Genomic DNA, 17,479 nt, shown 5'->3' on the forward strand with positions numbered 1-17,479 from the left:
ACAAGCACAATATTGGCCACCCATTGAGGATATGTAGAAGTCACCAGAAACCCTACATCAATCTGCTTCTGAACTTCTTCTTTGATTTTCACTGCCATATCAGGATGAGTTCTTCTGAGCTTCTGCTTCACAGGTACACACTCAGGCTTCAAGGGTAGGAAATGTTGCACAATATCAGTATCTAGACCGGGCATGTCCTCATATGACCATGCAAAGACATCAACGTATTCTCGTAGCAATTCAATCAACCCTTTCATAACAGATTCTTCAAGGAGTGCCCCAATCTTCACCTCTCCCACACAATCCTCAGACCCCAAGTTGACTGTTTCCAGATTCTCGAGATGCGACTGAATGATCTTTTCTTCATGCTCAAGTAGACGGGTAATCTCGTCAGGAATCTCTTCAACAGCATCTTCTTCTGCCTCAAATACAGGGAACTCAAAATTGGGAGATGATGTTGGATCATTATGTTCAATGGGTTTGATCAACCTGCATAATGATTTTGGATATGAAAAGCTTTTAGAAATCAAACAAGGCAAATCATTATGCAGATGAAAAGATTGATTTTATTCTATTTTTTTAGGTTTTATGTGATCACCAATTTCATGCAAAAAGCGAAAGTGGAAAAATAATTGAAAAACAAACATTTAATATGAATTTATTGAATGAAATTATCATTGTATTTATGTGCCAACAATGTCATCACTCCTCCTTTTGGCATGGGAAGAGGGTTTTTTAAACAAAGTGATCATTACGTTGACTTATGGATAACTGTAGGAACATCCACAGCGACCCAATTGTTGCAGACCCCTCCAGGGATGATGAAATTGCCAGCATCCTCTGTATCTTCTTCCAAAACAGCAGCAGCTTCTTCACCCTGACCGGTGTGGATGAAACCTCCACTCTTGAACAGCCCTTTGGTGTTGAAGGCCCCAGAAGAAAAACCTATGCCAGCTCGAGACTTATTGTCTTCTAGCTCAATCATTTTTCCTAAACCAGCAGTTGCACCACACTCAATGGCCAACTTTGCATCTTTATAGGAAGCAAATGAAAGAGTTCTCTTCTCAATAGGCTCGGCTATAGATAAAGCTTAGAAAGGAGTTCCAACTTCATCCTCAGCATCTATATATGAGAAGGAAGACAAGTGGCTAACCAGGAGAGCCTTTTCTCCCCCTACCACTACCAGCTTCTTATTTTTCACAAATTTCAGTTTCTGGTGTAGGGTGGATGTCACGGCGCCTGCCTCGTGAATCCATGGTCTGCCTAAGAGACAACTATATGATTGGTGGATATCCATAACTTGGAAAGTAATTTGGAAATCACTTGGTCCGATTTTGACTGGGAGATCAACTTCCCCAATCACCGTTTTGCGAGACCCATCGAAAGCTTTCACAACAACTCCACTCTGCCTCATGGGAGGCCCTTGATAAGATAGCTTCGAAAGAGTGGTTTTTGGCAATACGTTCAGTGATGACCCAGTGTCCACCAGCACATTGGACATGGCGTCGTCTTTGCAGTTCATAGAAATATGTAAAGCCAAGTTGTGGTCTCTTCCCTCCTCAGGGAGATCAGAGTCACAGAAACTCAAGTTGTTACAAGCGGTAATGTTTGCAGCAATGCTATCGAATTGTTCTATTGTGACATCATGATCTACATATGCCACATCCAAAACCTTCTGCAGTGCCTCTCTACGTGGTTCTGAGTTTAAAAGCAATGTCAGCACTAATATTTTGGATGGCGTTTGTAGAAGCTGGTCTACGACATTGTACTCACTTCTCTTGATGAGCCTTAGCATCTCATCACAGTCTTCTTTCACATTGCCGCTTGGGCCAACAGAAGTAGGAGTTATCAATGTAGAGGAGGGCTTAACAACAAGTGCCGGATTCGGGGTGCTCACAGCATTCCCAATCGGGCGTTCAACAAAACTAGCATCAGCCTGAGGCTTGGGAGATGCTGAAAACACACGACCGCTGCGGGTCAAACCACTAACATCCGCGATATTAACAATAGAGGAGGATGGCAAAGACACCTCTTTCCCATCTTCTACAGCAACATCGTTGTAGCGAAAGGGAATTGCTTTTTCGGAAGCGTATGGTACCGGACCGACAGACTTAATGATAAGAACAGGAGAAGCCTTCTGCTTGCTACCATCATACTTGATGATAACAGGCTCGGGCATCCGGAACACTGGGGAAATTACGTTGACCTCAGGCTCATCTTCATCAACATTCCTATTCTGAAGAATCTCAATGACTCCTTCATCCAGCATTTCCTGAATATCCTTGCGCACCTGGCGACAACCCAATCGGTTAACAGGGACTTGATGATTTTTCTGTTTGAAGGGACTTTGCTTAAGACACCCCTATTTTCGAGGGACTTGACCATTTAAAGAAAGCAACCAAGAGGAATACCCTAGGAAGTACAGATGGCGATCAAAGATCGACTTACGTGTGTGGGTGTTATTTTTCAGATATTTGTCTTGAATTTAATTTTCTAAGTTCAATTATTTACAGTTAGTTTTTTGCACTCCCTAAATTACTAACCACGCAATAAATATTTACAAAAATAAAAGCAAGCAAAATAAATTCCTAAACTATTACATGACTATGGGACAAATACATAATAATCAGGCGAGAAAGAATAAATTTACAACCTATACATTTGTTCCTAATATTATAAATAAAACAAAATTAAAATAAGGAAAATAATGAAGCAAAAATAGAATAGATAAAAGCAAATAATAATAAAATAATAAATAAACAATGATAATAAAGCAATAATAAAATAATAATAATAATAAAGTGATAATAAAAAGGTTAGAATTTTAAAAGAAATTATTTTAGGTTAAACAAGTTAGATTTTTTTTTTAGAAGTTATTAGAAAAATATGAGTTTAAAATAAATTAGTAATAATAAAAGAATTTAAAATACATTAATGTACAAATTATAAAATAAAAGAGTTATATGAAAATATTAAGTTAGTTATTTACAAAATAAATAAAGATTATAGAAAATATCAAATTATTAGATTAATAGGTTTATTATTATTATTCAATTAGAAAAATGGTCAATTAGATTTTATTTACAAAATATATAAGGATTTATTATTATAAGTAAGTAATAAAAAAAAGTTATTAAAATAGTTAGTATTTATTATTTATTTACAAAAAATATAAAGGTTATAGAAAAATATTAAATAACTAATTTAGTAGGTTTTCACGCCCTACATTACTAAACCACGCAGTTAATATAGGATCAATGGCAGGAATTTAAATGGCAGAAAAATAAATGGCAGAAAAATAAAATGGCAGAAAATAAATGGCAGAAAATAAAACCCTAATTATTACAATACTTTGGTGCAGTTACATAATAAAGATGGCGAAAAGTAAAACTGAAAATATTACAAGTTAAAACTTAAAATATTACAAGGGCGAAGCAGTTACAGTGTATGAATAACATAAATATGAGCGAAAATAGGAAATAATAATAAGGTTTGTTAAGGTTTAAGAAAAAGTTTATGGTTTAGAGGAAATAACACGGTTAAAGTTTTAGGTTTGAAATTTAGAGTTTGTGGCGAAATTGTCAGGGTTTAGGAAAAATCAGGGTAGTTAGTTATGAAAAAAAAATGTGCAAATCTAAATATATGTATATAAAAAAAAATATGAATTAAAAAAAACAACGGCGTTGCTAGCGAAAAATTGCGATCATCGCAACTGGATCGAATAACACAAATGTCACGCCTCATACACGTATATGTGAAAACGGCATATTGACACGATCCGATCCGAAAACATAATCAAATTATAACATAAAATAGAAATATATATATATATATATTTAACACACTAGTTACATATTATAAATTATATATTATATGATCCATATGCATTTTTATTAACAACAAAATTATTATTATATTATATCATATATTATGAGACATGTAAAACTTATATAAAAACAAACACATCAAATACATAATACAATGAACCAAATTATTATACATGTTATACTTATGTGCATAAAAAAGCAAAACGGCGATATCCTGATATATTTAACCAAACCGCATGTATCTGGAATACATAACACAGTCACACATATGAACATGTATTTGAAACACAGTAACAAATATATCAATAAAATAGATAAAGTATATATCATATATAAACTATTACCAAACTGTGTGTACGATAGTATAGATCAGCCACTCTCAGTTTCTCTTTTTTGTTCTGTCTTTCGGCCTCTCTCTATCAGTCATGCTAGTAAATATATATAGGAACAAATTAGGTTAATGATAATGGGCCTAAGTTTATTTTGAAACCCAATATTAAATTAAAAACTGAATAAAGTTAAATAATCAAAATAGTTAAAATTAAAATAAAAACTAATTAACCTAATTATTTATTCTAGACCCAATATAAAAATAAATAGACTCAAAAAAAATAAAAGTCGGGCACCAAAATGCTCGAAAAAATAAAATGAACACGTCAAAATAATCAGCGTGAAATAAATGACTCGGAAAAATACAGCGTTTGGTCGGATTTTAAAATAAAAATTATGACCGTTTAAACTGCTCAGACTGATCAACATATGACCAAAAATAGTCGTAAAAATATTTTTAGCATGTCAAATTAAACCACGTGAACCGCAGATTAATGTTACCGACATTTGCAAACTTAAACTTGACATTTTTTCGTTGACTATTTTAGGCACAGTTAAAAAGTTAATTGACCAGTCTGTTTGTAAATTCCGAGAAATTATTCCGGCTAATATTAAGACAGAAAAAATGTTATGCTATGAAGATGATGCAAATGAATGTGAAACAAAAAATTGGTTAGAGTTAAAAATAGAGGGCAAATTTTGGGGTGCAACAGCTGCCCCTGTTCAATTTTCTGAAACCTGAGGAGTTAGATTGGCCTGTGTGCCATTCGTGACTTGGAAGGTTGAAGGGGATTGAACACAAAAGCCCAAAAATTTGCACTCGCCGGTGCGTAAAGTAACACTGATGACCGGTTGTATATGCTTAAGTGGGCTTGAAGATGCCACTTGGAAGAACTGGAGATGGGCTTATAGATGCCATCCATAATATCAGGAGGTGATAATATCTTGATGTTGATACTGGATATCAGTACTAGGTCTTCGTATAGGCCGTCTCTGAATCGTATCTAAGAACATACTTTTAATTTAAGTGTCAGAACCAAATCTTCGTGGCGATTTCTTTCTGAATTAAGTATCAGCACTAGACCTTCGTATAGATCGTCTCTGAGCTGTTTTGAATTGTTGAATAGACCAGTAGAAATAAATCTTCGTGATGATTATCTCTTCTGGAAATATCCTGGATTAGGGAATAGATCTTCGTATAGACCGTTTGCCTACTATCCAAGAACAAAAGAATATCAGGATGAAATCTCCTAAAAATATCATGGACTAGGGTATAGATCTTCGTATAGACCGTTTGCCTACTATCCGAGGACAAAAGAGTATCAGGATTAACTCTCTTGAAAACATCCTAGACTAGGGAATAGATCTTCGTATAGACCGTTTGCCTACTATCCAAGGACACCTTGAGTAATGATTAAGTATCAGCACTAGATCTTCGTATAGATCGTTTCTGACCTGTTGTGAAGTGTTGATAGTATTTTATCTGTATATAACCATCCTGCAAGGAAAAGGTTAGCTTATGCAATATGTATGCATGCATGGCATGGTGCATCTAAGTAAATGTATTATGCACTTATGGATATGCTATGGTATGATGTAAATGATGTATGAATGAATCATGCGGCCTGAAGCGTCCGGATATCTTTGTATAACAACTGCTGGCTAGGGAAAATAAATCCCGATTCGTTGCTGAAGAATATGAGGAACTCGTTCCCGTCTTGTTTGATAGTATAGTATTTGTCACTTCCCGTATTCGTTCGTCGTACTTCTATTGAAGGAATAAGTTCCTGAGTATCCCGACTGAGGATAAAAGAGATGGACATAAATTCCAGGGGAGACGTAATTCGAAGCATCTATAAAGATAGATTTGCTCTACTGGGGATTTGTAGTGGGGATGAACCGGCGAAGCTTCGTTGAACTACTACCCTCGTTCGTCCTTAGTAAATACTATTACTGCATTTTATGCATTTCTGGTAAACATCAATCGTATTCAAAAGCATACATACATTCAAACATAACCAATGGACGTTTTCGCTTATGTAAATAGAGTAAAAATAAATCTGGATTCAAAGATGAAATTTTATTTATATCACAAAGTGACCTATACATAGGCAAGTTTGTACAAGGAGACAGAAATCCTAGTAAGAGGAATTCGTCGTAAATTTTTTATAAAACAAAGAAAACAGCTATGTGAAAAATGATCCTATTGAGTTTCAATTCTACTATTGCCATTATCTTCAAATATCTCATCTTCTGCTGTTGAGACAGAAACGATTGGATTGATCTTTATCTGTTTGAACTTGATTTAGGTAGCACCATCAGTTGAAGTTACATGAGTGATCCAAACGAGACATAGTCATACGCTTTAATCCCTAACTTTTGCCTGGATTGCCCTTTCAGGTTTTCAATCCACCGGGATACCCTTTTTTGCCCAAGCCGCCTTTTCAGGTTTTCGACTTGCCGGGTGTACATTTTTTTTATATATATATCCCTAATTTTTGCCCGAACCCTTTTTGGTTTGTCGGGATGCCCTTATTTTTGCCTAGGCCAGTCAACCTAGCGGGTCTCTTTTTATGCGTAGTATTTTTTTAACTATGTCTGCGTTTACAGGCTGTGGAAAGTCTTCACCATCCATAGTAGTAAGCATCATGGCACCTCCTGAGAATACTCTTTTGACCACAAATGGTCCTTCATATGTAGGAGTCCACTTGCCCCTAGGATCACCCTGTGGTAGTATGATACGCTTGATTACCAAGTCACCAGCCTGATATACCTTTGGCTTAACCTTCTTATTGAAAGCTTTGATCATCCGTTTCTGGTACATCTGACCATGACAAATGTAACACCCCGATAAAATATGATAATTATTTAATTTAAGTTTAATAGTATATTATGATGATAATATGAATGAGAGGGTATTATTTTTCAAAATAAAAGATAAACCCTTCATATATATTATTATTAGTATATTTATTAATTTAATTAAATATTTGGAATATTATTGGATTATTATTATTGGAATAATAAAGTTGGAATTCGAACGATTTTTGGAATCAGTAAAGAGTCCCATTTGGTAAAAAGGGTTTTTCACGTGAAAACAGGGAAGCGACTGAAAAGTGGAAAAAGGGCAAAAAGGAAGAGCAAGAGAAAAAGGGTTGAAGAAGGGAAAAGCTTGAAGTTGAAGGATTTGTCGGATTAACTCAGGTAAGGGGGGGTTATCGTCGTTTAATGGGTATTATGGGTTAACATGTACTGGGTAGTGATAAACCATTGAATCGACTCTAATTAGAATGATGAATGCTGAAATTTGTGAACTTTTGGATGAATGAGATATGAGTATAATTGAAGAAAATTCGTAGGAATTGGATGTAATAAGATTAGAGATTGTGAAATTGAATGTGTATGATCTGTGTTAGACAATATGAATGAATGTTGTGAAAAAAATTGGACTGTGGAAGGTTGGATCTGAGAAATCTCGTAGCAGAGAAAACCCATAGCAGATCTGGAATTGTGGTTTCTGGTCATACGCGTATGGCACTAGGCAATACGCGTATGAGATGGCCTGGAGGGAAGGGATCTGGCGCTGATACGCGCCATACGCGTGTATTACGCGTAGCCTGTGAGTGGTACGCGTATGGGGTGAGGCCATACGCGTATGGAGGAAGAAGATGATGTTTTAAACGTAGTTTCGTCTCTGTTGGTACGCGTATGGGAGAAGTGGTACGCGTAGCATACGCGTATGAGACAGGTAATACGCGTATGGGCTTGGCTAGGAAATGGGCCATACGCGTATGGGCATGAGGCATACGCGTATGGGCAGAAATGGGATTTTTCTGAGCTGTTGTTGTGCAGTTTTTGGTCGTTTCAGCTGAGTGATGTAATTTAGCTGATGTATGATAGAGTAGGGATCATTTCCCTGTTGTTTTGAGCAGTATAGGTATTAGTAGAGTGTGCTAATACTGCGATTTATTATTTGGCATGATATGATATGATTCAGTGATAAATATGCTGATGATGTATGATGGTATGCATAATGCTGTGAATGTATCTGTTATGTATGCAATTGTGAATGGACTGTTTATGGCTTAGAGTGTGAGCATATGTCTATCTTAGATTGTTGTTGATGTTTGCATGCTAGGTGATTTAGCGTGTATAGCATGGCCTTTATGGTGGTAGCTAATTCCCATGGTGAGGAATTAGTGAGTGAGTTGTTGTGGATTGTTGTTGATGTTTGCATGCTAGGTGATTTAGCGTGCATAACATGGCCTTTATGGTGGTAGCTAATTCCCATGGTGAGGAATTAGTGAGTGAGTCACTGGGTCTCAAATGAGTGGGACTAGTGAGCTTGGTAGCCGTATCTGGGTTTGATCGGTGAGGTTGAACTATGTGTTCACGAATAGTCGGTACCGCATGCATGGAGTCTCATTGCATAATGTATGTATGGCGTATAATATGAATGGATGTATTCCAATATTATACGTGTGTTTTGTGTTGGGTTGAGTATGATTATGATTTTGAGTTGATGTTGCCGTTGCTGAATGTGCGATCTGATTAGGGTGATGAATGTGTTAATTTACTTAGCATTACATGATATTTTATAATGCTTATTATATCGATTGAGGAACTCACCCTTACAACTATGTTTCAGGTAACGAGCAGTGATTGAGTAGAAGCTAGTGCTTGGAGTCTAGTGTAGTTCCTTAGTGAGTCATGCTCTGGTATATGTAACATCGGGACAGGATGTTTTACTTTGTTTTCATTGTTGGTTGTTGAACAATTTTACATGTAAGGTGTTACATGGTTCGAATGTTGTTAGATTTCTATCCGCTGCGAATTGTGCAATGTTTTATTTTGATTAATAAATGAGCATGACAAGTTATTTTGATGATTGGTGTGAAGTGTCAAGTGTGACACCCTGAAATTGCATATCTACTCTGATTTATATTTTGTTGTTTTAAGTAATTATTGGGGTATTTTAGAAGGGTGTTACAACAAACAGCTGCCAACCTCTTCTCATCAATCAAATTTATCTGGTCGAGTCGAGTCTGAATCCACTCATCTTCATCCAAGCCTGCATCCTTCATGATTCTTAAGGAAGGGATCTGAACTTCAATGGGCAGAACTGCTTCCATACCATAGACTAAGGAGAATGGGGTTGCCCCTGTTGAAGTACGTATTGTAGTACGATAACCATGAAGAGCAAATGGTAACATCTCGTGCCAATCCTTGTAAGTAACAGTCATCTTCTGTAGAATCTTCTTAATGTTCTTATTAGCAGCTTCTACTGCCCCATTCATCTTCGGACGATACGGAGAAGAGTTGTGATGCTTAATCTTGAACTGCATGCAGAGATCAGTAATCATGGTATTGTTCAGATTAGAGCCATTGTCTGTGATAATCCTTTCAGGGATGCCATACCTACATATGAGATTATTCTTAATGAATCGAGCCACAACATTCTTGGTAACAGATGCGAATGAGGCTGCCTCTACCCACTTTGTAAAGTAATCAATAGCAACTAGGATGAAACGATGCCCATTAGAAGCAGTAGGCTTGATCTCACCAATCATATCAATGCCCCACATGGCAAAAGGCCAAGGAGCAGTCAACACATTTAATGGAGCCGGAGGTATATGCACTTTATCAGCATAGATTTGACACTTGTGACATGTCCTGGAATGTTGATAGCAGTCAGCTTCCATGGTAGACCAATATTATCCTGCTCTCAATATCTTCTTTGTCATAGTATGACCACTAGAATGAGTGCCAAAAATCCCATCATGCATGTCTTCCATAATCTCTGTTGCTTCCTTCTTATCCACACAACGAAGCAAAGTTGAATCATGATTGCGTTTGTACAAAATTCCATTACTCAAGAAGAACTTAGCAGAAAACCTCCTCAGAAACTTCTTATCTTTGACAGATGCCCCTTCAGGGAACTCCTGAGTTTCAAGATATCTTTTTACTTCATAGAACCAAGGCTTTTCCTCTCCTCCTTCAGTATCAATCTCATTGCAGTATGCAGGCTTCTCAAATCTATCAATAGTAATCTTGGGAGCTTCATCATCCCAGCTAATCTCAAACATAGATGCCATGGTGGCTAATGCATCTGCCAACTGATTCTCTCCTCGTGGAATGTGTCCAAAGGTAATCTCTTCAAAATGTGGGATCAAAGACAACACATGCTCTCTGTAGGGAATAAGATTTTCATGCTTGGTATCCCAATCTCCTTTAATCTGACTCACTACCAGGGCTGAATCTCCATATACGTCCAGGAACTGAATTTTCATATCAATGGCAGCTTTGATGCCCAGGATACATGCCTCATACTCAGCCATGTTATTGGTACAATAGAAACAAAGTCTTGCAGTAATCGGGGTATGACAAACTTCAGGGGAAATGATCACAACACCAACACCATTACCAAGTGCATTAGAAGCTCCATCAAAAACCATAGTCCATCGGGATCCTTGTTCAGGTCCGTCATATTGTCCAGGTTCTTTGGTAATAATCATAATGTCTTCATCGGGGAATTTAAAACTCATTGACTGATACATCCACTGCCTGATGAGCCAAATGATCAGCAACAACACTTCCTTTAATGGCCTTCTGAGTAATGTACTGTATATCATATTCTGTTAAGATCATTTGCCATCTCGCTATTCGTCCGGAGAGAGCAGGTTTCTCGAATATGTACTTGATTGGATCCATCTTCGAAATCAATAAGGTAGTATGAGTCAACATATACTGTCTTAGTCGGCGAGCAGCCCATGCCAAAGCGCAACAAGTTTTCTCGAGCAGTGAGTATCTTGTTTCACAGTCGGTAAACTTTTTGCTAAGGTAGTATATTGCCTGTTCTTTTCGACCAGACTCGTCATGTTGCCCCAACACACACCCCATTGAGTTGTCTAATACTGTTAAGTACATAATCAAGGGTCTTCCATCAACTGGTGGCATCAAAATTGGAGGTTCTATGAGATATCTCTTGATTTCATCAAAGGCTGTCTGGCACTCATCATTCCACTCCATTACCTGATCTTTCTTTAACAACTTGAAGATTGGTTCACAGGTAGCAGTTAATTGGGAAATAATCTTGCAATGTAATTCAATCTTCCAAGAAACCTCTAACTTCCTTCTCAGTACGGGGAGCTGGCATCTCTTGTATAACTTTCACTTTTGCAGGGTCTACTTCAATACCTTTTCCACTGACAATGAAACCCAGGAGTTTACCAGACCTAACTCCAAAAGTACACTTGTTTGGGTTCAATCTCAATTTGTATTTCTTCAACCTTTCAAACAACTTATGCAGATGATCAAGGTGTTGCTCTTCCTTCTGGGACCTGGCTATCATATCATCCACATATACCTCTATCTCATGATGAATCATATCGTGAAACAAAGCCACCATAGCACGCTGATATGTTGCCCCGGCATTCTTCAAACCAAATGGCATCACTTTATAGCAAAAGGTACCCCACTGTGTAACAAATGTAGTCTTCTCCATATCTTTAGGTGCCATCTTGATTTGATTGTAACCAGAGAAACCATCCATGAAAGAGAATACTTTATGCTGAGCAGTGTTGTCTACCAGAACATCAATATGAGGCAGTGGAAAGTCATCTTTGGGGCTGGCCTTATTCAAATCCCTGTAGTCTACACATATACGTACTTTACCATCTTTCTTAGGTACCGGTACCACATTTGCAACCCATTGAGGATAAGAAGTCACAGCTAAGAACCCTGCATCAAATTGTTTCATTACCTCTGCTTTAATCTTTTCTGACATTTCAGGACGCATGCGACGAACCTTCTGCTTCTTTGGACGACAATCTTCTTTTACCGGTAAACGGTGAACCACAATGTCTGTATCCAACCCTGGCATATCTTCATAGGACCAAGCAAAGATTTCCACAGAATCACGTAACATTTGAATTAATCTGCTCTTGACACCATCTTCTAATTCAGCTCCTATCTTGATCTCTTTCCTGTTTTCTTCAGTTCCCAGATTCACAACTTCGATTGGCTCTTCATGTGGCTGTATAGCTTTCTCTTCTTGTTGTAATAACCTAGCAAGCTCTACAGGTACCTCACAATCTTCATCCTTTCCATCTTCAGCTTGATAGATCGGATTCTCGAAATTATAATTGGCAATAGTAGAACTGTTATCAACAGGATCCAGAGTGGATGAGGATCTGCATTTTAGTGATGTGGGTGTGTGTAAGAACACATAGCTGATGAAAATAAAATAAAAGAAAAACAAAGAGCCCAATATTTACGAAAACGAAACGTCCATTGATTTTTATTGAATGAAGTATGCAAATGAAATGACATCCCGAAACAAGCATACCATTGTGCCCCGGGTAAGGCACAAGGCTTAAAAGTTTAATTGTTTAGAAATAACAACACAGTAATAGTATTTACTCCTGACTAAAGGAGATAGGAATAACGTCTTCAGTCTTCCAATTGTTGAGCCCATCACCCACAGTAGGAAAAATCCAGTTATCCAGATTGTAGTCTTCATTATAGTCACCCACAATATTGATTTGATCTTTCATGTTCCCTGGATTGGTGATACGAACAGCACGAGCACGACGAACAACCTTTTGGGACTCTGCAGTGAAACCCAAACCAAACTTGTCAGACTTGTAAGGAATGTCGGGAAGCTGACCCCAGATAGTACAACCACCTTCTTCAACCACAACTCTAGCATCTTTGAGGGAAGCCATTGTAGGAGGTACTCTGGTAACCACAGGAGGAGCTTCAGTAGCGAGAACGACCCAAGGAACTACTTCAAATGTCTGGCAAGGAGTCTCAACATATTCACCTTCCACTTCAACATACTTAAATGTATTCACATGATTGACCATATATTCTTCCTCTCCATAAACAGTTACGATCTTTCCCTTCACTGGATATCTCAACTTCTGATGTAGAGTGAAGGTCACAGCACCTGCCCCGTGGATCCAGGAGCGCCCAAGCAAACAAGAGTACGTAGGACGAATATCCATTACATAGAAGGTAGAATCGAAGACTTGAGAGCCTACTTTGATCGGGAGATCTATTTCTCCATGCACCACTCTTCTTGAACCATCAAAGGCTCTCACCACTATATTACTTGATCTTAACACAACATCTTCAGGACTGAGCTTGTTCAGAACCTCTTTGGGAAGTACATTCAATGAAGAGCCATTGTCTATCAACACATGAGACAAGGTAGTGCCCCTACATTCAATGGAGATATGTAAAGCTCTGTTATGGTTTCTTTTGGCAGGAGTCAAGTCAGCATCAGAAAAACCTAACCCATTATCATAAGTCAGATGTGCAACACAATTTTCAAATTGATCCACAGAAATTTCATTTGGTACATGAGCAGTCCTTAAGAATTTGATCAAGGCTTTAGCATGAGCCTCAGAACACAGCAACAAAGACAACATGGAAATTTTGGAGGGAGTATGCCCCAACTGGTCAACAATATCATAATCACTCTTACGAATGATCTTCAACACTTCTTCCATCTGTTTAGAGAGATTTTCAGCAGTCGGTGCTTCAGCTTGCACAGGTTCAACCACAAGACCTTTGCCTCGAGCATCAGTACTTGGCTCAGAAGTGGAGGTAGTAGTTGGAAGAACTGTATTTTTTGAGGTAGCTGGAGGAGAGAAAATTCTTCCACTTCTGGTGATCTTACTAGATCCAGCAATATTATCAACATCAAGGTTATCATCAGTAACAGGTGTATCAGTCAAAGGTTCCTGCTTAACACCATGGATATAAACATCAGAACCGTAATTCCAGGGTATAGCTTTATCAAAGTATAAGGAATAGGGCCAGGAGTGGTAATAATCATGGGAGGCACTCTAACTTCAGCAACAGTCTTCACCAGGCCTTCAGCAGTAATTTTGATAGGACCCTTGGAAGTGATCTTGACAGGCCTTTGGAGGTAATCTTCACTGGCACTTTATCAACCATATCCACATCTTCAAACTTCTTACCTCGAGTTAGGTGTTCACACATACTTTCCACAGAAGGAGTTCTCTCAAACAATATAGTGTAATTGTCCATGAGGCGTTGAATACCATCTTTCAACTTCCAGCAGCTATCAGTTTGTAGGCACAATAAAAACAGTCTTCGTTGCAACCTGGAAAGAATCCAGCCTGCACCAGCTTCTTCTTGATAATAGATAATGGAGTAGTCACATCTGCTACTGAGGAAACATATGAAACTTCATCAACAGCATTAACAGTCTTCTCATGATTGGGCATGGGAGCAGTAATCACATTTGGAGTCCCAGGAGGGTCAAATTCAATCTCCCCAGCTTCAATCATATCTTGAATCTTATTTTTCAGCACCCAGCAATTGTTGGTGTCATGTCCCGGACAATTAGAATGATAGGCACATCGTGCATTAGGATTGTACCGAGGAGAGGAAGTATTAGGATTCTGAGGAGGGTCCTTCAAAGTAATGAGTTCCCCTTTCAACATGTGTTGCAAGGCTTGGGCCATTGACATGTTGATCTTGGTGAATTGTCTTCTAGGCTTCTGTTGATTACTCTGTGGTAGCTCTGGTGTTGCAGGATTAGGATTAGAAATGTGAACTGCTCCTACGGATTGGTGACTTCTGTTACGGCCAGGTTGACCATAGACAACATTAGACTCCTTCTTTCCACTAGGGGGCTTCGTTGCAGTGCTTGATGAAGAGGCACCCACTTGTATCTTACCACTTCTTATACCACTTTCCACACGCTCTCCAGTCATTATCAGCTCAGTGAAACCAGATGATGAGCTTCCAATGAGGTGACTATAGAAAGGACTATTCAGCGTACTCATAAACATATCCACTAGCTCCCTGTCAGTCAGAGGAGGTTGAACTCTGCCAGCCAGGTCTCTCCATTTTTGGGCATACTCCTTGAAATTCTCCTTAGCACCCATTGACATGCTTTGTAGCTGCATGCGAGTAGGTGCTAAATCAGCATTGTATTGGTATTGCCTGTAGAAGGCCTCAGCAAGATCATTCCAATCACGGATATTGACACTCTCCAATTGATAGTACCATTCCAATTGAGCTCCAGACAAGCTCTCTTGGAAGAAATGAATCCATAACTTCTTATCAGCAGTATGTGGTTGAATCCTCCGGACATAGGATCTTAAATGCAGCTTGGGACATGAGACACCATCATACACCACAAAAGCAGGAACCTTGAAACCAATAGGTATAACCACTCCAGATATTAAACTCAGATCTTCAAAATCCAGCCCAGAAGATTTTTATAACTCCATAGCATTCATTCTATCCACCAGCATCTTGTACTTATCTTCATTAGGATCATGATAATAATTTGCTTCAGAATCAGAATCTCCCACAGTATCATGGAGACTACCTCCCTCTTTCTTAGAATTTTCAGACTCATAATCATCAACCTGTTCCTTTGTCTTGATAGGGCCTCTGAATCTTCTTCCTAGATTGATAAGGCCTCCTGATCTTCTAGTCTTCTTCTTCTTCTTAGCCAGCAATGTCTTCAACTCATCTTGCCCCTTGGACAAGTTCAGAATCAACTCTTGGAATTGTGCATTCTGAGCCTGGAGATCTTTGACAGTCTGTTCAAGAGCCATTTCTGCTGAGGTAAACAGCGAGAAGATAAGATACCTGTTCATAAGAAACCTGTGATGCAATAATATGATATGTAGATGCTTATGCAATATTTTCAAGGACCGTAGGATTTAAATTTGTTTAAACCACCAAAAAGTAAACTTTTATTAGTAATAAACTTGTTTGCCCCTTGGGCTTACAATAAAAATGAAATGAATACAAAAAATGGGGTTTTAAGTCTCCCATGGACGTTTCCTCTTTGTGTTGAGGTATGAGTTGAGATTCCGCTCCTCGTGAAGTTGTTTTGTTAGCTCCAGGATTCTTTCCTGACTTGCCTTGTAATGAGTCTCAAAAGTATCTCTTTGCTCCTTCAACTGGATCTAGGACCTCTGTAACTCTTCCATGTCAGCGGGCATGTATGGATGAAGAATGATGTAAGAAGTATCTCCTTCAGCAACAGGCTCCATGGTAACTGGCAGGATAGCAGGATATGGCATCATAAGAGTCTGAGCACGAGATCGTACCCATCTGAGATATGGTTCCATAGGAATAATGTACTTGGGTTCCAGAGTCTTGCTGTCAACCTTGTTCACTTTTCCCCATGCTCGTATGAACCTTTGACGGTAACCTTGAAGATCGTTGTCATAGTCGAACACAATACCCTGAATAAGCATGTCATGAGGACCATCAGTCCGAGCGTAACCAAACTGACGTAGAGCTAAAGAAGGGTTGTAGGTAATGCCCCCTCTTATGCCAAGGAGTGGCACATTAGGGAACTCCCCACAACGGTCAATGATGGTAACATTCTCCATAGATCTAGAGCACCAATGAATATCTGAATGAGAAAGTGACATAATCCTCTTGGACCACCTGAACCCTTGTTCATTCTTCATCACTGATCGAGGAAGGTGAGAAATAAACCACCTAGATAATAGAGGTATGCAACACATCAGAGTTCCTCGTGCCTTCGTAGTACGGGTATGAAGAGAGTGTAAGATGTCTCCAAGTAATGTAGGCACTTGATTGCGAGTCAGAAATATGTTGATGGCGTGTATGTCTATGAACTGGTCTGGATTGGGGAACAATACTAAGCCATAAATCAATAGGGCTAAGATCTCCTCAAAAGCATCATAACTCATAGCCTTCAGGAATACTTGAGCTTTCTCCATCAATACCTTAGCAAGAATACCCTTAACTCCACTCCTTGTTTCTAGGACAATGTCTGATTTCTTTAAATGTAAGGCTGCAGCAATGACTTCAGGTTTAGGCTCTTTTTCCAAGCCTGTGAAGGGTTTCTGATCAAGAATAGGTATACCCAGAAGCTTGGAGAACTCTTCCATTGTAGGAACCAGCTGATAGTCGGGAAATGTGAAGCAATGATGTTTAGGGTCAAAGAACTGAAACAGGACACTCATCATGTCTTCATTGAACTCTGAAGTGACTAGATCCAATAGGTGACCATGCCTCTTGATGAACTGGGAGTTTTCAGAAACTTGAGAGACCAATTCCTTAAGCTTAGGAGGTATTCCTACAAAGTTGATCCGGATAATATTCCTACGAGCAGAAGCCATGACCTGCAACAAAGAACAAAGATAAATCCTTTGGTCCTTGAAATGGTTAGTGAAAATGCTATGCTTATGATGCATGATGATGCTATGATGTTATGCTCAATCACAAACATGTGGCATACACAAACAAGTCACACAATAGCCCTAGGTTTGAAGGCTTGCATGAGGTTT

At 38.5% G+C, this 17,479-nt stretch overlaps 1 protein-coding gene across 1 annotated transcript; it reads right to left on the minus strand.

Moving 5' to 3' along the window:
• Window positions 1–9,871: 9,871 nt before the first annotated feature.
• On the minus strand, window positions 9,872–10,495 carry LOC127101880 (uncharacterized). The gene has a single exon (XM_051039313.1). It carries the CDS (start codon window positions 10,493–10,495, stop codon window positions 9,872–9,874), a length of 624 nt encoding a protein of 207 aa, XP_050895270.1.
• Between the last annotated feature and the right edge of the window lie 6,984 nt (window positions 10,496–17,479).

This window comes from Lathyrus oleraceus, chromosome 7 (genome assembly GCF_024323335.1).
Source record: "Lathyrus oleraceus cultivar Zhongwan6 chromosome 7, CAAS_Psat_ZW6_1.0, whole genome shotgun sequence".
Classification (NCBI taxonomy): Eukaryota; Viridiplantae; Streptophyta; class Magnoliopsida; order Fabales; family Fabaceae; genus Lathyrus; species Lathyrus oleraceus.